Genomic DNA, 26002 nt, shown 5'->3' on the forward strand with positions numbered 1-26002 from the left:
TAAGTTTCAGAAAATTCCAAGTGGATGATGATTCAAAGTTGTAATAGATTAATTTGCATTTAAAACGAAGAATGCATTTCCTATAAATGTAAATTAATTATAGAATGTATTTTTTAAATGTAAGAATTTTCTTTATCTATTTTAGAAAGAAAAAAAACATATTTTGCAATGGAAAATACTAGTAATATAGGCAGGCATTAAACAAATTATCATTATCTTTTATGTAAATGTAATTATAGATTTGATCATTTAAGTATTTTTTGTTAGCTAAAATTTATAAGTATCCGTTGATACCATCAATTTCCCTCCAGCCACACAAAATAAATTAAACATATTAAAATATTATGTAAAATTAAAAAGAATCTGTGGTGGCCGTTAAATCCGTTGGTTGGTACCTTCTTTCGTTGTAAAACACAAAACAAAAATCTCTGAATTTTGAAGAAGAGCAACAATGTCACTCACTTCATCACTCTCATCCATTCAATTCTCTGCACTCCCTACTTCTAATATATCTCCAACTCCATCTATCTCACCTCTTTCCACTTCCTCTCCTTCTTTCTCCGTCTCTTTCCAACAAATTTCTCAATCCCACCGTCATCAGCTTCACCGCTTGGTTTCCTTTGCTTCCAACCCCAACACCCATTTCAGAAGAAAATCAAAACCCAAGGTTTCACCTTTTTCTTAAGTTGACGTTCTTATTACTATGTTTAGTGAGTCTGCTTTAATGGGTTTGTGCTCATTTTTGGAATCATGCATGCATTCCAGAGATTTAGAGTCAATTGTTCTTTAGCCAGTGAGCCATTGAAGGTTATGATATCAGGTGCACCTGCGTCAGGAAAAGGTACTCAGTGTGAACTTATTGTTAATCAGGTAATTTATCTTTTCTTCTAATTGATATGTAAATATGATAATCTATTATTTAATGTAATTGTAATTGAACAGTTTCTGTGTGCGTCCTGTCTGAGTTTTAGATAAATGCAGGAATATTTTTAAGTACATCTTAATCACCCAATCTATCACTACTTTGCTATTCTTTTTAATGATTTGATTAAACTTCCTTAATTTAATAGTCAATGCACATTTCATGTTTCAATTTCGTTAATTAATTGCTCAAACGTTCCAAGCATATGGAAGGCATCGATTTGTGCCTAATAAAAGAACGTTAGTCCCTTTTCCCAACCGAGTAAGAAGTTGGGTTATAGTAATGCATTTGCTGCCTTTTGGCCCTAGCAAAGAGTCTATTAAGGTTGATCTTTCATATTGAAGCAATTAATTTTACGACTCCATCTGCTGTCTCTTGATTCTGCAGTTTGGACTGGTACACATATCAACTGGTGACATACTGAGGGCCGAGGTATCTGCGGGGACAGATATCGGGAAAAAAGCTAAGGAGTTCATGAATGCTGGCCAACTGGTTCCTGATGAAATTGTGACTGCTGTAATTTTGAAAGCACCAACTTCCATAATCCTTCTCTTTCCATTTTTCCCTACTCTGGCATTTATTGTTTTGTTTGTAGATGGTTACTTCCCGATTATCTCGCGAAGATGTAAAGCAAAATGGTTGGCTTCTGGATGGGTTCCCAAGAAGCTTCTCCCAAGCAGAAAGTCTGGAAAAATTGAAGATTAGACCAGATATTTACATTGTCTTAGATGTATGTAAAATGCTTGTTGATATTATCCTTGCTAATATGCTTAATGCCTTATCTTCCTTCCTTTCTCCTACCGTAAAATTATAGCCATCTTTTATATGTGCATTTTGCTAAGATCTCCTTACGTTATCTTTACTATGAAAGCTATCCACAATAAACAAAACTTTCAAATATTTGACGTTCAAATTGAGCTCTCGTAAAGCTACCATAAATTCCAAAAGACTATATGTTTGAAGTAGCTAGAACCAATTTTTGAGTTTTGGCTATCAGTTAAAATGATATGTTTATATAAGTACTTGATTGCAGTCTTGATATCCCAGCTCTGTTTTGCATCTATTAAAACTTCTCTCTTGTTCATATACATTTCTTGATATAGATCTTATTGCATGCCTGTATTGTTTCTTTCAAACTCTTACAAAGACATTATTTCACTTCATCATGATTCAAGAGTTATCCATAACATATATTTTTTATTACTCAGGTTCCTGATGAAATTCTGATAGACAGATGTGTTGGAAGAAGACTCGATCCAGTGACAGGGAAGATTTACCACATGAAAAATTTCCTTCCAGAGAGTGAGGAGATTAAAGCAAGACTTATTACCCGTCCTGATGACACTGAGGAAAAAGTAAGATATCAATTTGCATGCATATGCTTACATAAACACCATAAAATTGTATTGTGCTTGTTGCTTTTCATCCCATTTCTTAAATACTCTTGAAAACCATGGGTAGCATGGATCAGGTACAAAAAACTAACTGTTCATGTTCTTCATCCTGTCACTATGAGCTATTTATTCATTCAATACCTTTAATATAAAATAAGAGCTTAACAATATTGTGATAAGCCCTGATATGCTAGGCATAGGGGGACAAGGAGTGATAATAGCTAGTCAACATCAAATGTTCTGTTTTCTCTGATTTGCATAAGAGAAGTTTGTTTATTTTAATTGTGGAAGTAAGTCATCAAGAGAGACTTTGACCTGAATTATGTACCCTCGACTTAGAAACTCACATGTTCTCTCTTAAATTTGTATATACCATACCTTAAAAGATTTTTTTATAATTTGAGCATAGGTGAAGGCACGTCTTGACATATACAAGAAAAATGCAGAAGCAATTTCTTCTACTTACTCTAACACCATGAAGAAGGTAATTTCATCTTTTACTATTGTTTCTGTTCATCTAGTAATCATCTATCTTTGCTTGTAGTGTATTTTATTTATTGCACTTTTTTCTTTAAATGTAGATTGATGGAAGCCGTTCGAAAGATGTAGTTTTCAAAGAGATATCTTCTTTGCTGTCTCAAGTGTTGAAAGATAAAGAGGAGTGCAATAAATCTGGTAAGTCTTGGATTTCAAAATTCATTATGAAAGTTTGTATCATATTTATTTATTTAATTGGATTTTATATTCATCTTGTTGTTTATTCATTGTCCATTGGTCCGGAAGTGAAAGTTTTAGATGTGTTCTTGAATTGATACTTTGGCCAACATTATTTTCCTGAATCAGCTAAATATTGACTTTGATAGTGACCGAGGTTCTTGAATATGATTTATAGAAGGCTTCAGGATTCAGAAAACCAATAAATTAACATAAGCTTCTGACGAGATTAAAGGATCTATACCATACAAATATGTCTTATTGGTGCTCATGAAAGAGGAAGTATCATAGTTCTTGGAGGAAGATCAATTAATTTATTTTCTACCTAATTAAGAATTTAAAGTGGTTAGGCTATCAGGCATTTCAAGATATAAGTTTTAAAGCCATTGTATGCTCTTCCATTTGCTTAAGCTCCTTACCTGGCCCATTATCCAGGCTGGCAGCAAGTTTCTGCTATTAGTCGGCCTAATATATTCTAAATGAACTCGTCAAAGACATGTACCTATGCTTGTTCTTATGTTTGCAGCTTCAAATTTAATGCTTTTCATCTAGTGTATGTGTGAATCTTTGATCTTAGCCTTATGATTGAATGGCCTATATGACTTTGCACTGTATGTCGATTGTTAACTTCAACTTCTTTTCTGTAATTTATCAAGCTCTTACCATTTTGTATCCTCCATTCAGAAAAGCTAATACCTAAAAGTGAAAGCAGTTCTAATCAGGCATCCATTAGCCAGGTAAGCGGTTAAAGCTGAACTGTACAATTAAACATGTTGTTTTCTTGCTTCAAATGTGTATTGGCTTTAATAAAGGCCACAAATTAGTAATTTGTGTATGTCTTATCTTATTTTTCCTTAGTCTTCTGCAGGATAAATGGAGAGGGATTCCTACTAGGTTAAACAACATTCCTCATTCCAGGGAAATCCGGAATTATTTCTATGATGATGTTCTAGAAGCCGCTCAAAGAGCTGTAAATGATGGGAGAACACGATTAAAGGTCAGAAATGTTTTTTTTTCTCCTTATAATTGGGGTTTGATAACCTTAATTTAGCAAATAATATGCAATCTGTTGGCACTCAAGAAACAATGTACTATTTTTCTTATTACATTTGTTGAAGCACGTAGCTATTTAGCTTTGAATAGAGGCCATCGTTAGAATTTTTTATTTTAAGGACTCAATGCTGGAGGATAGGCAGGCAACAGCCTTAAAATCTTTCATACACACTTATTGTTAACACAGTATAGAACAATTTTTTAAACACAATACAGAGCATATCTTCACATTCGGTTCATACTGTTGTTCACCAACATCAAGGAACAAAATTTTGTTTGTTAGCTTGACAAAAAAAAATGCTTTTGTGCGTGTTTCTTTCTGAGAGTCTAGAGATCAAATGTATTGTGGCTACAGATACACCAAGTACTGTTGTTTAGCCTTAAATTCGTATGCATGTTCCCACCAAATGCCTTTTTTAACTTAAATATGCACTGATCCCAATTGACAGGTGGAGATTGCTATTCCAGAGCTGAACCCAGAAATGGTATTGACTTCCTTTCAAGTTTCCTGTAAATTCTGTTTGGATTTAACCATGTCTTCTTATGCACAGGATGTTTATCGGATAGGTACCTTGATGGAACTTGTTCGAGTTCTTGCTCTGTCCTTTGCAGATGATGGAAAACGTGTCAAGGTAATTGTCTTCTGTGTTATTATATGCCAAATGTTTTATTATTTGTTTGGTTACTTACGAGATTTTCGTTTCAGGTATGTGTTCAAGGGTCGATGGGGGAAGGTGCACTTTCTGGAATGCCACTGCAACTTTCAGGAAGCCGAAAGATCTTGGAGTTTATGGATTGGGGAGATTATGGAGCTTTAGGGACATTTATCAAGATCGGTTCTGTAGGTGAGATATCAGATAAAAACTTTTCCCTTTCTTTTTATCAAGGCTTTTATTTCCATGTTTCTCCTATCTGGTATTTCAGTGTTCATTTACTTGGTGCAGTAATGATTTAGCGAATCTTAAATTCTTTCACTGTTCCTTCCTCTCAATTGAAGGTGCAAAAGAAGTTGATGAACATGATGACATGTTTATCTTAGTGGCTCCTCAAAATGCTGTAGGGAATTGTATCATAGATGTAAGGTTTCAGGAAGAAAATGGTTCATTATGTTAAGACATATATTTGGACTACATGTTTATGTTGCATCTTCTTTTTATTTTTATTTTTCCACCTTGCAGGATCTAAGGGCCATGACAGATGCTGCTGGAACTCGACCAGTTATTCTCATTAACCCGAGACTCAAGGTCAAGAACTTTATCCTGGAATGATATCCACCTTGAATAAAATGCTCCTGCTTTGCATATATGTACGATAACCAGGATCAAAATATCTTATTTTAAATTCTATTGAATCATGTCATGGGGCTGCATATATGCATATCGAAAATCAACCTTACACCAACGCCGATCTTAATGGAAATCCAACTTTCGTTAATTAAAAGGAAATCACTTATTTTTATTTCTACATATTGTAACCCTTTTAATCTCTTTGATTTCAGGACTTACCTGGCTCAAGTGGCATCATGCAAGTAAGTGGAGTTATGAGCAAACTTAAGTAATTGGCATTAATAGGAATCCGTCTGTTCCTAATCAACCTGCTTCCTTTTTCAGACAATGGGTCGAGCCGAGAGGCTGGAGTATGCTGCTTCTTTTGAAAGCTGTTATTCCTTTCGGCTTCTGTACTATGCGGGAACTCAATATCCTATTATGGGAGCTCTCAGGTAAAATTTAGAAAATTTATCTTAGCTTGTTCCTTTCTCTAGCTAAGTGATTTAATTTGTGCAGTTTCTTTTTTCAATAACCTTAAAGATGTAATTTCATATCTAAGCAAGTTATTACTTGGAGTAGCACATTTGTTTTATGTCCATAAAGTTCAATGACATATCTAGCCTTGCACATACAAAAAGATCAGAACTACTTAAATAACAGATGCCCACAAGGTACACGGACACGTATGGATAGATGTACTATGTACTCGTCTGCAAGTTCCCCTCTTTGATGTATTATTCTGAAATTTTGACAAGTAAATTCCCTGTAATAATTTCAGGATGTCTTACCCAAACCATTATGAATTGTATAAGAGGGTAGATCTACCGTCACGTGGAGAAAAATATGAAATCTTGTCAACGTTCAATGAAGGGCCAAGTGTTGATGATATAAATGATCTCTTCATGGGAAAATCAAGGTAACTAAAATTCACTGTTGTTCTTCTCATGTTTTGGATAGCCTCCAAGTTGTTTCATTTTTTTTGTAGGATTATAAACTATCTATATTGCACGGAAACTTTTCTTGTGCTGCGTATCAATATTTCATAACTGTTTTCGGAAACGCTTCTAAAACTACAAAGCTTTATTTTAATAACCTATTTTTATTAAAGAAAATATGGTTTTGCTGTTTTATATGTCAGTGTTTCCCGTTTTTACTGTTTCCATTTCTGAGCAATGTAGCAGTCTATTAATGCAATCACATCTCTGACCTGATCGGGTTATTATAATCTGTACTTGCAGAAATCAAGCTAAGAAAGCCGCAGGATTCTGGTAAGTAACATTCGCATTTTCCCAAATTAATGATCATATTCTGCTCATGATAGTAACTGAATCTATTCAATATTGCAGGGGTTTCTTGAGTGGTGCATTTTGAGTCGTAAAGAAAACGGTATGCAAAACTTAAATGCATCAATGTCAAATTTAAAACTTAATTCAAGTTTATCACTTACTTTATTTCTTGTTATTTTATTTTCTACAGTCACTTTACAGATATTTCTTGATTTATGCTGAGCTTTCACTTAGATTATAATACCATCTTTATTCTGCATGATCTAGTAATGACAAGGCAGGCTTTGGAGGCATTTCAATGTCGTTAACCTCGCTTTCGAGCATCTCTATGACTTTATTCATTGCAGGACGATCGATTGGCTTCAGTTGTATGCACCATAATGCTACCATAATCATCTTCTTTGTTATGCTCTTCTCCTGCTCTGTAGCATCACCTAATTGTAAGTCATTTCCTTCATTATATTGGTCATAAGCCCATGAAGGGAAGTAGATTTGGCTTAAATGCTCTGCAAATGCATTCAAGTTCTTCCTTCTTCCTGCCATTTCCATCAACAACATTCCGAAGCTATACACATCCGCCTTGTAAGAAACACTTCCTATATTTTTATAGATCAACTCTGGAGCCATGTAACCTATTGTTCCTCGAGCTGCCGTGAGAGGCACTGTATTGTTATTTGTCGGATACAATTTTGCTAGTCCAAAATCGGAAATTTTCGGGATGAAATTTTCATCGAGAAGAATATTGTGAGGCTTGATGTCGAAATGCAAAATTTGCATATCACAACCTCGATGAAGATATTCGATCCCCCGAGCAATTCCGAGTGAAATCTCGTGCATTTTCTCAATACTCAGCATTTGTTCATGTTCTTGAGAAAAAACGAACTTGTCAAGAGACCCATTAGCCATGAATTCATATACAAGAGCACGATGTGATCTTTCGACAGAAAAACCAAGAAGATGCACCACATTGACATGATGAACTTTTCCAATCGTACCCACTTCACTGATAAAATCATTTCCATTAGATTTCGACTTGTCTAACATCTTTATAGCGGCTAAACGGCCGCTACGAAGCTTTCCTTTGTATACAGAACCGAAACCTCCTTCACCTAACTTATCTTTGAACCCATTGGTGATCTTTCTTATGTCCGAGTAAGAATACCTAAGTGGCATAAAATTGGCTTGGCTTTGCAAGAATTCTTCAACGTTATCGTACATCGATAAATGCCTCCGGTGCCATATATACATTAGAAATGCGAAAGTGCAGGGAGCTCCGCAAATGAATAATACTATACGGTACAATACTGGGCGGCAAAATTATTTGAAGAAACATCAGCTGGTAAATAGGAGTTAATTGATGAACTGATACGAGCATGGATTCATGAAAACTCGGATAGAAAGCACGCTGTAAAGAAGTTCTTACCGACTAGAATGGCAAGATAGTACAGGAGAACAGATGGGAATATCATCGGAAGTGGAACTGCAAGACGGACGAATTTGAGTTTCATTATTGTATGAGCAAAGCAGAGCAGCAGGTGGTAGAGGCTTACCTTGTGAAGTAATACGATACACTGGTTCCTCTAAGTGATGAAAGAATAACAAAAATAGAAAGAGTATTAGAATATTATAGCAGAAAATCATATTCTGCCCATGTTCAAAGATTAAATTAATTAATAAATGAATATCTTACGACGGATATAGGCATCGAATCGGGGCACAACTGCAAGGAAAAATACACCAAATATCAACAAAACATGAAAGATCCAAACACATCAGCTAGTTAGTGTATGAGTTCTTACTGGTCGCCGGAGTTAGTATCCGAAAGAGGAGAGCATCTACAAATCCAAACACATCAGCTACAAAATTCAGTAGAGCTGCCATACAACACCAAGACGAAAAAAATGAATATCGAGAAAAAGCTCAGATATGAATACCAAGACAAACAAATGTTCTTATAATCGTAAAATCTAGATTCAAAAATAAAAAAGAAGATAACGTACTTCCACCGGGCCGATGAAGACATTGAGCACCGACGTTGATGCAGTAGAAATCGGAGGTTAAACCCCATCCAACTTCAAATCCATACGCCATTGAATCATGAACATTCAAATACGAAATATTTTGCAAATCTTTTAGTTGTGGCCAAGATGTCAAAGTTATCAGCTCTATACGGCATAAATCTACCAACTCCGATGCATAAGTGAGCCCAACTTTAACATACCAGTATCCTCCTCTTCCTCCTCCTCCGCCGCCTGAATCGCGAGCAATCGAATCAATGCAAGCAGAGGCGTCTACATAAAGAGGATCGTTCACTGAATTTGTGCACTTGAGGAAAAGTAGACTGATCGTTTCTCCATATCTTACAAAATTGTTACTATAATGATCGGCCCAAGAATGAAGAGGAATAGATGAGCAATTATCCTTGTTCACATTCGGATCTTTGAGACGGATAGTCTGGTTAAAGTAATCGATAGCTTGCACTTGATATTTAACAGAATTTAATGGAAGAATAGTGAGGTTGTTTTCACAAGAAAGCTCGAAGCTGTTATCGTAGCCGCATTGTTTAGGATCGGATTTGAGTCGAAAAGGGTGGCTGATGTTACGGATGTTGCCGCAAGAAGATATGCATGGAGTACGGTTTATGGTATTTCTACCATCACACGTATTGGGAACTTGCAGTAATACTATAAGAATAAGAGAAAACATTATAGTTGACTTCTATATGTGATGGAGAAGAAGAACTAATACTTAACTATGGTATGTACTTAAAATTAAGGATTACCCTACTTTAAGGTTTCAGAGAAAGAAAAAAAAACTCTATTTTAAGGTCCCTTAATTTTACGGATTTTATTCATCTGACCCCTAAATTTTCATTTGGTGTTATCTTATCCTTTAACTTTATAATTTTTTTTATCTGGTCTCTGAATTCTCATTTAGTCTTATTTGTCTTTGAACTTTGATTTTTCACTTTCTCATATTCTCAAAAATGTAAAGTTAAGAAATTAGATTAATAAAAAAACCATAAAATTGAGTGATTAGATTAAAAAAACGTAAAATTAAGGGATATCAGATAAGACAAATGAAAATTCAGAAACAAGATAAATAAAATTTATAGAGTTGAGAGACTTTAAAATAGATTAATTCTAAAATTAATAAGTGTAATTATTGTTAGAGTGGTATATTGTCCAAGCCGTTTCAGCTATAGCTCATTAGTAGAAATATTATTCTTTTTAATAATGATTGATGTGACTCAAAATAGAATAGATAATATACATAAATAAATAAATAATAATTGGAAAGTAATTCAAGAAAGCTAGAAGTAGAAGTAGAAATTTTTTTAGTTGACCCAAAAATATGTTTAATATTTAAAACAACCCGACTTACATGTATTGATTTATATATTTATTTGTTTTCTTTGAACAATTCGTTGTTCTTGGATTGGCCTTTTTCTGTACCGTATATGGCATGCCATATTTCCAAGTAATAGTTCAAATGATGAAATCATAACAAAATTTTAGACAAAAAAAATATCTTAAAATATTAGAAATATTATAGGGTACATTACTTAAATCCTCCTATATTTTAATGAAATATACTAACTCACACTACTAGAAAACAGTCGATTAGCAACGGATTTTAGTGACAGATTTAGCGACAGATTTAAATCCGTCGCTAAATCCTAAAAAATTGTCCCGCCACTTTTAGCAACGGAAATTCCGTCGCTAAAACCAATATTTCACTTTTAGCGGCGGTTTTATAATTCGTCGCTAAAAGTAATACATTTAGACATTTTACTAATGTTTCATTTAACGATTTTAATCAATTTTTTTTATTTTTAAAAATTAGTGACGGATTTAAATCCGTCGCTAATTTTTAAAAAATCCGTCGCAAATTTTTTTATTCCGTCACTGTAAAATTTTATGACCAGAAATTCCGTCGCTAACATTCAACGACGAAAAATTCTGTCACTAAATGGCTGTTTTCTAGTAGTGATCACCTCTTGATTTTTGTAAATCTACTATGATGACATCCCTCATGTTTAGATATATTACATGATTACACTCGTCTATAAAAAATTTCATTAGTCAACTTGGCCCAAAGATTAGATTTAACTCTTAAACTTATTCTTTATCCAGTTTCATCCGAAAATTATCAAAATTAATTATTTATTTTTACAAAATAATAATAAATTTAATTAAAATATTATGTAACATTTTAATAAAATATATATATTTATATAATTTATAAAAAAAATCTAAAAAATTAGAGATTATTTTAAAGACTGAATTACTAAAATGCGTTTCTTAATAAATCCCATTAAAAGTGGATATATTAGATAAATTTTAGATTCATAAATTCTCACATTTTAGTAATTTTTATATATCAATATGATTAATAAAATGATTCTCACAAAAAAAATATTCAACATCAAAGTGATTAGCTAATAATTTATTTGTTGAAATCTTATAAATATTTTATAATATTTTTATAAACATATAAATATATGTTTATTGAAATTTATTATTATTTTAGAAAATTAAACAATTAATTTCATATTTTAAAAAACAAATTGACAATTTTGGATGAAAGTGGATAAAAAATAAGTTGAAGAGTCAAATATAACCCTTTTACCAAGTTGACTAATGAAAAAATTAACAAATGGGTGTAATCATAGTGGAATTATAAAAATAAGGGGTGAGTTAGTGTATTTCATTAAAATATAGGGGGTTTAAGTAATTTACCCAATATTATAGTAATTCAATCTAAGAGACTCTGATTAGATTTTATTTTTCTTTTTACTATAATGAACAAAATCAGAAAAATCAAAAAATGAAGAGAATATTACTCATAGGATTCTTAACTCTTTCAAACAAAAGGATTCAACTATTTCAACGGTAGGATTGATTCAATCGCGCATGTCTCTCAAACCAACAACCTCAGGGTTGAAATGATACAAATTGAACAAACTGAGGGTTTGATTGTCAATTGATCCTTTTCCTCATCATAAATGTGCTAACCAAGAAAATTTTGAAACTATATATTATTTCGTAAATACTATTATTTCAATGAACAAAAATCTAACATAACTAGATAATACAAAGTTGAAGTTCAATTTGTTTAAGCTAATTCACGGATATTAAACTCCCTGGGTCACTAGAGTTACCTCGAATTACATAATGATTATTAAACTTGATTTTGTTACAAAATGGTCACTGAACTATACCTTTTGTTACAAAGGGGTGTCACTCATATAAAACGCAACGTTTTTTCTTACCTGGCAAGCTTTAATTACAAAAAGGTACATAGTTCAGTGACCTTTTTGCAGTAAAAAGTGTAACTCAATGACTTTTTTGTAATTCATGAAAAGTTTAGTATTCTTTTTGTAACAACTTAAGCATGAAAACGATGCGTTTAATATGGGTGACACCCCTTTGTAATAAAAGGTATAATTCAGTGACCATTTTGTAACAAAATGAAGTTTAGTGATCATTATGTAATTCGAGATAACCCTAATGACCCAGGGAGTTTAATATCCGCTAATTCACTAAAAGCTATTTAACCCATCTTATTTAGCCTATTTTATTGTACCGCCTTGTGCGGCAACAAACGAGTGAAGGGATTGAATTTTTTTTTTGAGATATGCATTTTGGAAAAGAAATTGAGCGAATGAGAGTTTAACAAGTAAGGACGGAAATAGAAACTGGTAGAAATTAGTGGGTTATAAAACATTTTCCAAGCAATATTAACGTACGAACACAGCTCCGGTTATTTACACTCCAGAAGATCCTACATACTAACCAAATCAATTGTATTTTTCCTCAAACTATTGTTTTGTTTATTTGAACTAGATAAATCAGTATTTTAAAAATCAGACCGGAGCGGCCGAACCGATTAAACTGAAAACCGGCCAGTGGTCCGGGCTAAAACTGTAAACAACCGAAATTTACGGTTGAATGAGGTTGGATCGGATCGAACCGGTACACACTCGGGGGAAATGGTTTTTTTTGTGTAATTTATAACATCAAAGAATATTTAGAACTTTTGAAAAATATAAAGGATTTGTTTTGAATGTTATTCAAATGAAAAGAGTTTAAATTACAAGAAAAATATTAATATAACCCTATTAATTAATAAATCCATTGTAATTACTTATGGAGTAATTTATTAAAGAATGATAAATTTAGAAGATAATAGTTAAAGTCGGATTGAAATTCTAAAAAGACAAATAATTAGAGATAAATATATTTTGCTAAACAATTAAAAAAACGGAGGAAATAGTTGTTTATCTCTAATATCTGTTATTATTGTTTTTTTTATATAGAAAATACTAATATTGTGAACTAACCATAAAGCGGGTGCATATATATGCTATACAAGTAGGAAACGTTATTTAATCCATCTATTTTAATTTACTTTACATGATATATTTTTATTTGCTTAATTTCTATTTAAAAATATATATTTTAATTTTTCTCTTTAAATTGATCCACTCGTTTGTTGACACGTTAGGTGGTACAATAAAATGGGTTAAATAACGTTACTCATAAAAACATTGTATATCATTAATTACTTGCATTTTTATAGATGCCTGTTTTTTTCTTTTTTGAAAATAATGCCTTAAAAATTATATTAATAGCATCTAATTTTTTAAGAGTTATTATTTTAATATATTTATTGATTTCTTTTAAACAAATACTTCTAACTACTTTTTAACCATCACTTTACTATATAAACAAAAATAAAGTATCATATTTGCTTAATTTTGGTTATCATATTGATAAAAATAATTGTGAATAAATGATAAACTTACATATGGAATCTAAGCTACACCAGCAAATTAGTTTGGAGCTTTGTTTGACTCAAAAAAAAAAACTAGAATATTTGTTTGATATTTTTGAAAAAATAAAATACTAATTTACAATAAATAAAAATTTAAATAGTAAAATAGTAAATATAAAAAAAATCAGACACCATTTATATAATTTTCATATAAAATAATCATATAAAGATGTAATCATCTTTATTTTTATATCAAATACAACGATGTATTGATTATTAATATATAGAATTATCTTTTTTTTTTTTTTTTAACAGAGATAGATATTACATACTACTACTACAAACAAAGCTACAAATCTACAAAGCTACAAACAAAGCTATATATATACATACTACCCTTTTTACAAATATGTGCAAATTCGCCATTCACGCCGTCCACACCGTTTACGTAATGCATCGCCGAGCTCGCCAAGATGACGGAATGATGCCGCAGCCGCTGCTTCTGACGCTTCTGACGTGTGAGCCTGCTCCAGATGTCTTCTTCATAAATCTGCTTCTTTTTCGTCCTTTTTGTCCGCAAGGGGGTTTGAACCCAGGACCCTTGGAACTTATGCCTCACTCCTTAGCCAACTGAGCTAGAGATCATTGGCTAATATATAGAATTATCATTGTTGAATGGTAAGCAAAAGAAAATAAAAAAATATATTTTTCTGTTAATATATTGACAAGTTGGCAATTTCCATCCTAATATTTTGTGGGTTGTTGACTAGCTATGCACAAGGTGTGAGTGACATGTTCAAGAGAAAAATAAGTTTGGTTTGTGGCTAACTACTACTTTGTCTTAAACAAATATATGTGTTATATAATATACTTAGAAATTAATCAAACTATGGCCTCGCTTGATTCGTTTTATTGCAATTTCTGAAAAGTAACTTTCCGGAAAGTGTAGTTCCTGGGAAGTTAACTTCCCAGCAAGTTTGATAAATGTTACTTGTTTCAATTTTTATTTTCCGGAAAGTATAAAATTAATTTTAATATAATATACTATATTTTTAACTAAAAGACATAAATGTCCTTTGATAACTTTTATATTGTTAAACAAATAATTTTAATTTAAAAATCGAGTAATAAATAATTTAATTTTTACTTATTATCTCTTATTTTACGATTCAAGTACTATTTAGGAGAGTTTTTAAATATTAAAATTTTAAAATTATATTTTTTTATTTGAATTTTACATAATATAAAATATTTAATAAAAATATTTATTTATTATAAATAACAATTATAAAATAATATAAGTATATTTTTTAAAATAAATAAAAATATTTTTATTTGAATTTAAAAAAAAAAAAAGAATTAAGGTTAAATTAGGAAAAAACAACAAAAGTGCTAGGGAAGTTCTACTTCCTTGGGTTTTACTAGGGAAGTTACTTCCCTAGTCAAAGGGAAGTCAAACATCCAATTTCCCGAGAAGTAAAATGTAAAAATTAAACCAAGCAAAAAAGAATTTGCTATTTCCCGGAAAGTACAACTTCCCTAGTCTATTTACCTCCAACCAAGTAAGGCCTATGTTTAAAGTTACAACTATCAAACAATATGCAGTCCAAGTGGAGGAAGATGCATCCTAGAAAAGCACACACTATCAAATCATATCCATCTAAAATCTTATTTCAATCTCACTCTCACTTAAGTTTTAAAAATAACAAAGAATTGATTTTTAAGAGTTGTCATTTTTATTCAATTCTGGCCTTCCATTAAGATTTTTAAAGCTACTATAGATTATCTAGGTGTGTAATAATATTTATTAAGAATTATGGCTATTTGTATAAAAAAATTCACTTCTTTTTGCGTTTTTTGTTAAATATATTATCTAAAACGTGATATTTCACATTCCAGCCTTTTCAAATCTTTCATTCCATAGTACAGTGTTGTTTTAGATTTTATTTTCCGAAGAAAAAAAACGGTAGAAATAGAAAATTTATATATAAATAACCCTAACAATTATACTAATATCCCCACAGAAATATCCAAGGGGATTGTACTTCCATCTATGGACCTAAGATTTAATATCTCTTGTAATAATAAAAATTCAAATTGAAACTATTATTTAAGTGAGTAAATATGATATCTAGCCTCATTATTTATACTAAAAATTAAAATATAAATATTTTTTATAAATTAAATTAATTTTTTTAATAGTCATCATAAAATGTCATTGGAAAGAAATACTGCTTGGTGATCTACTAATTTATTAATAAATAGGCAACTCATAGCATTAAGAACATTATTACATAAATGTCATACTTCTCTTTTGTTGTTTTAGCTAAGATAGAGGGAAATAGAAAGAAAGAAAGAAAGAGACTTTCATGAGAAATAAGAAACTTCTTATCTCTGAGTTATAATCTGTAAGCAAAAAAACCAAACCATTTTCTGAAAACTATACAAAAACTTCCTAATTTCTCATCATGCTTACCTTGTATGCAAAAAATACCATAACCCATTTGTTTTTTCTAGCCAACCAAGATCATTATACAAGCAAACCAATTATGAAATGATTAATTCAAGTTGGTCAGTGGGTTGTTCTCTCTTCATCATCTAAGCCAAAATCTGGTTTTAGTTTTTATTTTTGAAGGAAATTTAGAGAAGAAGAAGAGCTGGAAATGGCAGGAGGAGGGTCTTTGGCTCCGGCCGGTGGACGTAAGGAAAGAGCTGAGCTATATGAAGGGAAAGTGACCTTTGCTGTGGTTATTGCCTGTATTATTGCTGCCATTGGAGGATCACTTTTTGGATATGATGTTGGAATTTCAGGTACTTTTTTGTTTCTTGGTGAATTTTGATGATAAATTGTGATTTTAGAGTGAGAATCTACCAAGAATCTAGTTATGAATTCTTCTGATTTTGGTTAAAGTTATGTGTGTCAAAAAGGAAATGATGAAATATAAAGTGAAAAAGGAAAAAAGTGTATTTGTATGTCATATATAGAATCTGCACAGTTGAATATTTGGTAGGAATGGAATTGGAATCACAGGCGATCTTTTGCTTTCTTCTTTACCAAATAAGGTCTTTGACTCTTTTTTATGATGAAAATCAGGTTATTTACTGAGATTTGGTGGATGTAGAAACTAAAATAAGTTGTTATTTGGTGAATCTATGTTGAGATGCAAATTTTGTTTCTTAAAAGGCTTAAATGTAAATAAAATTATGAACTGCACCAACTTTAATTTCTACAATTTATAACTCGAAATTTCATTTTCTTTATAATTTGAATCACTGATTTTTTTCTATAAGAATTTGAATCACTAATTGAAAATTTGATTAATCGGTGTTGATTTCGAACACCGGAATCCAGAAAACAAAGGCACGATAAGATGAGTTCCCGCATCTATATCGATTGGTTTAATTTTCAATCGGTGGTTCAAATTGTAAAAATGTTAAAAACTCGTGTTTCGAATTACACAAATTAAAAATTTGTGTTTGAAGTACAAGACACGCTATAGTGCATGATTTTATTTGCATTTAACTCTTTCTTAAAAGAAGAAAATGCTTAGTATGACTTGAAAGAACCTAAATTCTGCTGAATTGATCCTTGTCTGCTTCAATTATTAACAGGAGGAGTGACATCAATGGAGGCATTCCTTAAGAAATTTTTTCATAGGGTATATCTGAAGAAGCAGCATGCACATGAAAGCAACTACTGCAGATATGATGACCAAAGGCTAGCAGCTTTTACTTCTTCTCTCTACCTTGCTGGTTTAGTTGCATCTCTAGTGGCAAGTCCTATTACTAGAGTATACGGTCGCCGGACTAGTATAATATTCGGAGGTATCAGCTTTTTCATTGGAGCAGCCTTAAATGCCTCAGCTATTAATCTGGCAATGCTTCTCGTAGGCCGAATCATGTTAGGCATTGGCATAGGATTCGGAAATCAGGTATTTATGTTATGATTCAAGCTAATTCTGCGAAACAAGACGCTTTCTTTGTTTGAATGTAGTGATTAAGCTCTAATTGCATTTGTATTTGAAGGCTGTTCCATTATATTTATCAGAGATGGCGCCTACTCATCTCCGAGGAGGACTGAACATTATGTTTCAGTTGGCAACTACTACCGGAATCTTCACAGCGAATATGGTAAATTACGGAACTCAGAAGATAGAATCATGGGGATGGAGACTCTCTCTAGGACTAGCTGCTGCTCCAGCTATAATGATGACAGTAGGAGGTTTATTTCTGCCTGAGACGCCAAACAGTTTAATTGAACAAGGACATCATGAAAAAGGAAGAAAAGTCTTGGAGAAAATCCGAGGAACCAACAAGGTCGATGCAGAATTTCAGGACATGTTAGAGGCAAGTGAGTTGGCTAATTCAATCAAGCATCCGTTCAGAAACATCCTCGAAAAGAGGAACAGACCGCAGTTAGTAATGGCGATATGCATGCCAGCGTTTCAAATTCTTACAGGCATAAATATAATTCTATTTTATGCTCCAGTGCTGTTTCAGAGTATGGGATTTGGAAGTAATGCTGCCCTCTACTCCTCAGCGGTGACTGGAGCAGTTCTTTGTTCCTCCACATTCATTTCTATTGCAACAGTTGATAAATTAGGAAGAAGGTTTTTACTTATCAGCGGCGGAATTCAAATGATTATATGTCAGGTATACAGATCATTCATCACAACTTATATTGCAGGGAAACTTGTCGAGTCCTTGTGTTTTGGCGTTGCATTTCCTTCTCTTCTGAAACTCAAAAACTTTATATTTATGAATTTTATTTCACCGTTTTTCATTTAGCATTTTCCAATTCAACGTTTCCATTGCAATATAGATCGTAGCTAGTAGAAGCCATTGAATACAGATGATCCTAATCATACTCTTTCTTGCTAATCTGGAACAGGTAATAGTAGCTATAATCTTGGGATTGAAGTTTGGGGATAATCAGCAACTATCTAAAACCTTCTCAGTGTTGGTTGTAGTAGTGATTTGCCTCTTTGTAGTTGCTTTCGGATGGTCATGGGGTCCTTTAGGCTGGACGGTGCCGAGCGAAATATTTCCACTCGAGACACGATCAGCCGGCCAGAGCATTACGGTGGCTGTAAACCTTTTCTTCACTTTCGCAATAGCTCAGTCTTTCCTATCCCTCCTTTGTGCATTCAAGTTCGGTATCTTCCTCTTCTTTGCCGGATGGAATACTGTCATGACTGTCTTCGTTTACTTCTTCTTGCCTGAAACCAAAGGAGTTCCTATTGAAGAAATGATATTTCTATGGAGGAAACACTGGTTCTGGAAAAAGATATTACCAGGAGAAGCAGAAGTTGATGAAAGTAGGGAAAACTTGGAAATGGGTGAAGCTGTTGCAAGCAGAATTAAATAGCCTCTGCAATAAAGGGTTCACTTCTTAAGAAAACCCCCATCATTTATACAGATGATTTCATGTCACACAATACTTTTATTCATGTATAGAGATAAGGAACAGGTTGTGCATATACTTTGTTGTATCTAATAGGGAAAGAAAAGGTTCAATTCAGCCACTTGTCTAATTTGAATCATTTTAACCCTGAACTTAAGGTCGATTCAATCAAGCCTATCTCTCGGGTTGATTCAAACGCAGGTATCTCTAAAGTTGACTCAGTCGTGCATATCTCTAGAGTTGATTAGCTTCAGGTTCATTCAGTCACGCGTAACTATAGAGTTGATTCAATCACGCGTGTCTCTAGAGTATCGTGTTGCTAGAGTTGATCAGTCGAGCGTCTCTCTGGAGTTGATTCAGTCCTGCATATCTCTGGAGTTAATTCAATCGCGCTAGAGTTGACTGGATCCCGCAGTATCTCCAGAGTTGATTCAGTACAAAATATCTTGTAACTGTAACTTCGGCGAATACATCATTTCAGTGAAGAAAAATCAACATCATAAGATGAAACTAGAGGTAAAAATTAAATTTTATTATATACTAACATAACATATCACTAATACAAAGTAGAAGCTCAAACACAACAATACTGTTGTATAGCAGAGAAATTAAAAGAATATACACCAAACTAACTCTACTTAAAACTTTTGCATTCTGCAACCCCTTCCCTCTTGAAAAAATAAAGGAAACAATCATGACCATCATTCATCAGAATTCTTGTTAATCAAACCAACTCAAGCCTCAATAATCGTCGCAAATAAGTAGTTGCCGTACTATTACTCCTCTTCCCTAAAAAATCAGGAACTGGAACAGAGCTCGGCGGCGGCGAATTCGCTGAAAAAGCTGATCCTGCATAAATCTCATCCACTCCAAATCTAATTTGCTTCTGTAATATCTTCAAGTCGGGTCCTAACCTATCTGTCGATCCTAAAATGAAATCCGCATGTTTCCGATTTTCCTTGGACACGCATCGATTAGTTACAAATTTCTCCGTCGTTTCCCCGCGTTTTAAGATCTTGACCTCGCCCATTACGAAGTTTCTCCCCGGAAGCTTGGCCACCATCGCGCGAGAACCTGACCGGTGATTTCGATGATAGCGATTATTAAGATTCTCGAGATTTTCCGGCTTACGGCGGCGAGAATTTGAAAAAGTACGATTAGGGTTTCGGATTCGAGAGTTGAGAAGAGGAGTTAGGGCTGAGGCTTCGTGGCGTAATGCAGGCATTGCAACTCTACAAACCATACAATTTCTAGATGCTAATCGTTAATGTAATGACAATTATGATCATAGAGGCTGCTATTTATACTTATAGAGAAGCGGTTGAATAATTACAAAATTGCACCTTATGTCTGATTCATTTTACAGAAGGAAAAGGATTACAAGGGATTAAATATATTAAAACATAAATGACGTGATTTATAGGAAACCGCACGTGCTTAGGTGTTAATGAGAGGGTCAGGTTCGGATAATTGGAGACACGTATTCGTATCATCAACCGACTTTTTTTGGACGGTTGATATTATTGAATTTTGTATTGGCTATTGTTGGTCCACTGAATATGTGCCAACTTGTTTGTAATAAAAAATAAATTAATGGAGTTTCGTCTAAGAGTCTTTATCCCACCCAACCGTTGCGCCACGTCATTTTTACAACAAACCAATGAGAATTTACGATAGAAAATCTTTTAATTATCATATTTAATATCATTAATTTTTCTGCATGGCTAGCGCATGATTGGTTTGTTGCACGAATGACATGCCGCAACAGTCCCCAATAATTATTCTTCGTCTAATCTACTTATTGCGTATAGTACAAAAACTAACATTGTAGTATTAAATTTAAAAAATTTAAATAAACTAAATTTAATTATATTAATTTATAAACAAAATCAATTATATTTTTAAAATTTATAATTCGATATATACGATAAATTTGATGTTAACAGCTTAAATTTATATTTTATGTTATAAATATTTTTTAAAGGTTAAACGAGCCATGTTAATAGTGTTAATCATTTTTTTCATTTAACTTAGCATTTTAATCACGTCTTGACACTTGTTTAACTTAATGTGTTATATTGTGTCAAATCGTGTCTTATCGTGTCATGTAATATGTTTTATATTTGTAACGTATCAGCAGTGGCGGAACTAGAAAATATTTTCAGCCCGGGCTAAACGACACCTAATTAATTTGATTGCGTTAAAATTTGCCCGAATTATTTTATTAGAGTAGACATTTTTTTTAGTATTATTACAATAAATGTATTCATAATCTAGAATTTTTTTAAAAAAATAGACAAAAAATTCATAGAGAATTAATAATTAAATTTGAGAATTGTTGGCCGGGTATTTGGATACTGGGTTTGAAAATTTGAATTCATAAAAAACACTGCTAAAATTCTAGGAATATAAGATAGTTTATCTATATATAATTAAACTGAAAATTATTTCTACATAATTAGTTTATATTTTAATTTAAAATTCAATTAGTATCAATAATAGTAAGGGGTATATTAGTCAGTTCAATCATTTTGGAGTGTAAAAAGTGAGGTCCGACAATATGCAGCTTTATTTTGAAACTTTTATTTGTAACCGTTTGATCTGCTCCTGATAGTACTAATGGCTAGGGACCAAATACACTTTAAGTAGAAAGAAAAGGGCTAAATTTGCCCTTTTTAACTAAAAAAACAAAATTCTTTTCGTCTTCCTTCTCCATCTTCTTCTAAGGCAGGCTCTGTTCACCCAGCATCCATGGCTGAACTGCTGTAACTCCATGCCGACTGTCATCGCTCACACCTCAGACCTTTGAAATTCCGACGGCAGCCCGGGCTCGAGCCTACCCGAGCCTGAACGTGGTTCCGCCCCTGCGTATCAGGGTTAACAAATTTAACACGATTAATTAAATGAATCGTATTTATATCGACCTTTATCGTGTCATCAAAATGAATTGACACAAACGTGGCTCGCCAACTTATTTTTACACTCACACCTTTTTCCTGCGTTTTGTTGTTGTTGTAGGTCTTTTTTGTTTTTATTAAAAAACAAAATGTTTTAAAATAATAAGTAAATAACAAAGTTTTATATAGAATATTTTAGTTTAAAACAAATTCACAAAAACATAAAAAGCATAATCATACTACAGTTTAATTTATGGTGCTTTTAATCGAGTTTTAAACTACATGAACAAATTTGTTATGCACTAAGGCAAGGTTCTGTTAAAGACTTATGAAATTAATAGTATTATGTTATTTTTATTTTATCTATCAAATTCAAATGGGCTTTTGTATCTCTAAAATACGGTACACGGGTGAAATAATATCTTTTATATAGTTCACATATATACCTCTCCTCTCAAACAAACCCTCACAATTATAATTATTTTCTCTCTCCTCATATTTCTCTCTCAGCTCTCTCTCAACTCAAATTTTTACGAAGTTTCTTCTTCTTCTCAATAATCATCTTTGTGCATCTTTAATTTAGTAGATCGGCATCTTCAGATCTGTTCTTCGCGCTCCATCTCCGCCGTTACACCTTTACCTCGCCATCGAAGACATTTTCTCTGCTCGTTTTTACTATCTCTGTTTTTTATTTCGATTTCATCATATCTGAAGTTTATCGTTTCTATTCTTCTTCTTTGTTTCAAATCTGCAATTTTTTTTCTGTTTACTTTTTTTATATAATAGTAAGTTTTCATCATTAAACATGTATAAAGATTATCTTTTCATGTTATATAAAATGATTTTATGGTTTTATGGAAGAAATATCTGTTATTTCTGTATTTTTACTGTGTTTGGTTGTATTTCTGCATTTTTTTAATTATGCAGTACGATTTGTTGATGAATGTTGATTGATAAATTATTGTAATGTTACGGTGTTGTTGATTTTATGTTGATATTGTGTTGATAATCTGTTTATTTTTTTTTAAATTTTGACATTAACAAATAAGATAATACTTTTCGTGAAATAAACTAAAAATATAAAAATTAAACTGAGACTGGATAATGATATGTTAACATTGAGGAATAAGACAAATAATCATGTTGAATTATTATAATGTTGCAGTGTTGATATTGTGTTGATTTTCGGTTGATATTTTGTTGATTTTAGCGTTGGTGAAAAACAAATAATAATGTTGAATTATTGTAATGTTACAATGTTGATATTGTATTGATATCATGTTGATGTTATGTTGATATTTAGTTGATTTTAACGTTAACAAAAAAGACCACATTGTACGTGAAATAAAATAAAAAAATAAAAATTAAATTGAAAAAATGATGAAAAAAAATAAAAATAAGTATAAAAAAATTTAAAAATTTAAATTAGTTAGTTTATTAAATGTTGTTGATATTGTGTTGATATAAAAATGCCGAAAAATATCAACAGTTAAAAAAAGTCAAAATTCAAAAAAATCAAAAATAAATAAAAAAATAAAAAAATTTAAAATTTAAATATGTCATATATATTAAATGCAGGAATATAATGGTGAAAAAATAAATTAAAAATAATAAAAGAAAATATTGAAAAATAAAGGTTAATATAGAAAGTAAAGTTTTTCAAAAATTAGTATAAAAAAGAAAAAAAAGCTGGTATGAAAAGTAAAGATTTATAAAGGGTAGTAAAAAAGTAAATGTTAGAGAAAAAACAGTATTTTATATAAAAAGCCCAATTCAAATCCTTCATTGTTTGGGGAAGCCTCTCTTTATTAAAAGGCCAGGCCCATTTTAATATAAAATGAATGGAAACCAACATTCAAACTAATATAACGAAAAGATGATAGGGTTTATGCCATTATCAAAAAAACCATTAACCGCCGCTGCATCAGTCTTTCAATTTCGCCCTGGTAAATTTTTCTCTTTTATTTGCTTCTGCAATTAATTTTCAATGCATAGTTCCCAAAATTCTTGATCCATATCTGTAGATCTTTTTGTGTTTCTTTAGTTTTCTACCTTGGTTGTTGGATTTGAACTTGACCTAATTTTTCTAGACATTTCGAGTTTGTTTGATTTCTTGCAGCTGGCCGAGCTGATTGGCTATAGTACTGCCAAATCAGTAAGTTAATCAGTTGCATAAATTTATTTAGGGCACAATAAACCAGCTCTTCACTGAATGAGTTTCATCAGTGCAAGATAGTTAGTGCCTTACATTAGTATGATAATTTGAAAAGAGCTAGATCTGAAAAATTATAAGTTCAGGGGAAAAAATCACATCAATGTAAAATTGTGGGATTTTTTTATGTGTTAATTGGAAGCTTGATTGTTTTGTTTTTCGTTTGGTGCAGTTTGGTACGCATTAGATAATGCCACTATATGATTGCGTGCTTCTTTTGAAGCCACAAGTAAGGAAGGAAGCATTGATCGATTTGGCGGCTCGAGTAGGGAAACATGTTCAAAATAGAAATGGTGTTATTACTGATATCAGATCTTTTGGTGAAATTAAGTTGGGATATGGTATTAAGAAGCGTGAAAGCAGATATTTTCAGGTAAAGTCTTCTTTTATTTTGTTTACTTTTAAATTCCATTTTCATGTTCGAATTTTTCATTTTCTGCCCTACTTTTAATTTGTCTGCGCATTGTGTATTGTGATTTTGCTGGGTGTAACTCTCATAACTCGTAAGTGGGTATGCTAATTGCTGCAATGCACACATATTCTATATTGTTCCTTTTAGTTTAGAGCTTTACCCAATATGATATGGAACAAAGCAAAGTATTTAACTGTCTATGATGTATGACAAGTGGATTTTATAAACCTTTTCTTAGATGAGGTCAAGGTCTCATTGACCATGCGAAGACTTACATTTCATTGAAATTCAGTGATCATGTAAATCTACGCTTAGAAAAGGATATTATGAGATAGTACTTTTGCGCACTAGATATTATCACACATTGGTGTTGGTTCTAATGAGATGAGCCGATCAAAGAAATAATATTAGAGATTTTGAGTTTTTTTAATGATAAAGATGAGGGTTAGTATCATGAAGTTTTCTTTCAGAAATAAATTAACTTCTTCAGTCAAGTTATATTGGATCTTTGCATGTATTTAGTTTCATCCTACGGTATGATGTTATATCATCCCCAAACTATTTTTGATTAACCATTGAAGGTTGATTCAACCCTCCAACTTGCGACAAAAGATAAAAAAAAAGTAAGTTCGTGGCCTTGAAGAAAAAAGACCTCAACCTTTTAATTTTGGGTCAGTTACCACCTTTGACAATCAAGACAAATTGACGTCACATTAGGGTGTAACTCACCTCGAATTGACAAATTGGGGATTTTTTTTCAAAACCGCTAACTTGGACTTTTTAGACCTTTTGTTCCAAGTTGGAGGGTCGAAATGAACCTTAGTTGATTGATTAACCATTGAATTAGACTTAGGCAGGCTCAATAGCATATCCTGATGCTTAACTCATATTTGATGATAGTTGTGTAGTTCAAGCTATGTCATCTATCTTGTTCTGCTGCAGGATCATTCCTATTTGACTCCAGATATAATTCATTTTTGTTTTCTTTCAATTTATAAAATGATTGATCAAGTACCCACCTGCTTCTATTGTACTTGTTCAGGGCCAGTTGATGCAGATGACAATGATGGCCACACCCAACATCAACAAGGAGCTACATTATTTGAACAAGGAGGACCGTCTGCTCCGATGGCTACTTGTTAAACATAGAAACACAAAATATGGGTTGGACTTTCAAAACGAGGATGATGCTAGAGATGAGCTAATGAAACTTTCACCTGGTATGTCTTTTGATGATGCAAGCGATGAGGATGACGACGACGACGATGCTGAGTACGACGAGGACCAAGAAAAAAAAGAACATTGACTACATAATGAACTTGAAATTTCGGGTCTTCTTTATAATATGACGAGTGGTAATTTCAAGTAAACCAAAGGTTTCTTGTTAGAAATTAATGGCTATTTCCAAATTTGAACTTCATTTCATGCTCAATTTGGATTTATGCAGAAGTTGTTCAGACTCCTAAATCCTCAACATACTTGGTGAGAACTGAGAAGCCTTATGGTGACTGACTCATTATAATTGGTGAATATTAGAGGTCCTTCTGTTCTGCCCTTTGCAAGTAGGAGCCTGAAATTTGTAGGCAAAGGTAGGGTGGAGAAGGCGTTAATAATGTAAAAAGGTTGATTGTAAAGTCAATGAAAATGGGTATTATAGCTA

General features: G+C 32.3%; 5 protein-coding genes and 1 long non-coding RNA gene across 7 annotated transcripts; 3 read left to right on the forward strand and 3 right to left on the reverse strand.

Annotated features, from left to right (window-relative positions):
• The first annotated feature begins 379 nt into the window (after positions 1–379).
• LOC126686839 (adenylate kinase 5, chloroplastic) lies at positions 380–7324 on the forward strand. Its single transcript, XM_050381105.2, has 20 exons — positions 380–667; positions 766–870; positions 1310–1438; positions 1518–1652; positions 2131–2277; positions 2726–2800; positions 2898–2991; positions 3715–3767; positions 3899–4027; positions 4533–4568; positions 4635–4715; positions 4790–4928; positions 5081–5160; positions 5262–5327; positions 5582–5611; positions 5694–5803; positions 6130–6267; positions 6590–6619; positions 6698–6737; positions 6905–7324. The coding sequence occupies exons 1-19, from the start codon at positions 452–454 to the stop codon at positions 6720–6722; spliced, it is 1818 nt and encodes a 605-aa protein (XP_050237062.1). The 5' UTR covers positions 380–451; the 3' UTR covers positions 6723–6737; positions 6905–7324.
• LOC126686830 (LEAF RUST 10 DISEASE-RESISTANCE LOCUS RECEPTOR-LIKE PROTEIN KINASE-like 2.2) lies at positions 6754–9440 on the reverse strand. The gene is made up of 5 exons (XM_056104970.1): positions 8638–9440; positions 8437–8511; positions 8328–8357; positions 8061–8217; positions 6754–7952 (listed from the first exon to the last, which is right to left on the reverse strand). Exons 1-5 carry the CDS (start codon positions 9341–9343, stop codon positions 6887–6889), a joined length of 2034 nt encoding a protein of 677 aa, XP_055960945.1. The 5' UTR covers positions 9344–9440; the 3' UTR covers positions 6754–6886.
• Positions 9441–15614: 6174 nt separating this feature from the next.
• Positions 15615–18938, forward strand: LOC126656910 (sugar carrier protein A). Its single transcript, XM_050351536.2, has 4 exons — positions 15615–16228; positions 17030–17349; positions 17444–18070; positions 18309–18938. The coding sequence occupies exons 1-4, from the start codon at positions 16081–16083 to the stop codon at positions 18783–18785; spliced, it is 1572 nt and encodes a 523-aa protein (XP_050207493.1). The 5' UTR covers positions 15615–16080; the 3' UTR covers positions 18786–18938.
• Positions 18939–19332: 394 nt separating this feature from the next.
• Positions 19333–20123, reverse strand: LOC126656919 (uncharacterized). The gene has a single exon (XM_050351545.2). It carries the CDS (start codon positions 20062–20064, stop codon positions 19546–19548), a length of 519 nt encoding a protein of 172 aa, XP_050207502.1. The 5' UTR covers positions 20065–20123; the 3' UTR covers positions 19333–19545.
• Positions 20124–21367: 1244 nt separating this feature from the next.
• Positions 21368–25452, reverse strand: LOC126665329 (uncharacterized). The gene is made up of 2 exons (XR_007637585.2): positions 25362–25452; positions 21368–21685 (listed from the first exon to the last, which is right to left on the reverse strand). It is a non-coding gene; the product is annotated as an uncharacterized LOC126665329 (long non-coding RNA).
• LOC126665328 (uncharacterized) lies at positions 23558–26002 on the forward strand. 2 transcript variants are annotated; one of them, XM_050358099.2, is made up of 4 exons: positions 23558–23664; positions 24103–24303; positions 25385–25697; positions 25790–26002. In XM_050358099.2, the coding sequence occupies exons 2-3, from the start codon at positions 24121–24123 to the stop codon at positions 25646–25648; spliced, it is 447 nt and encodes a 148-aa protein (XP_050214056.1). In that variant the 5' UTR covers positions 23558–23664; positions 24103–24120; the 3' UTR covers positions 25649–25697; positions 25790–26002. The 2 variants fall into 2 exon arrangements, with proteins under 2 accessions (XP_050214056.1, XP_050214054.1); XM_050358097.2 differs by having other exon boundaries at positions 25385–26002.

This window comes from Mercurialis annua, linkage group LG1-X, assembly GCF_937616625.2.
Source record: "Mercurialis annua linkage group LG1-X, ddMerAnnu1.2, whole genome shotgun sequence".
Taxonomy (NCBI): Eukaryota; Viridiplantae; Streptophyta; class Magnoliopsida; order Malpighiales; family Euphorbiaceae; genus Mercurialis; species Mercurialis annua.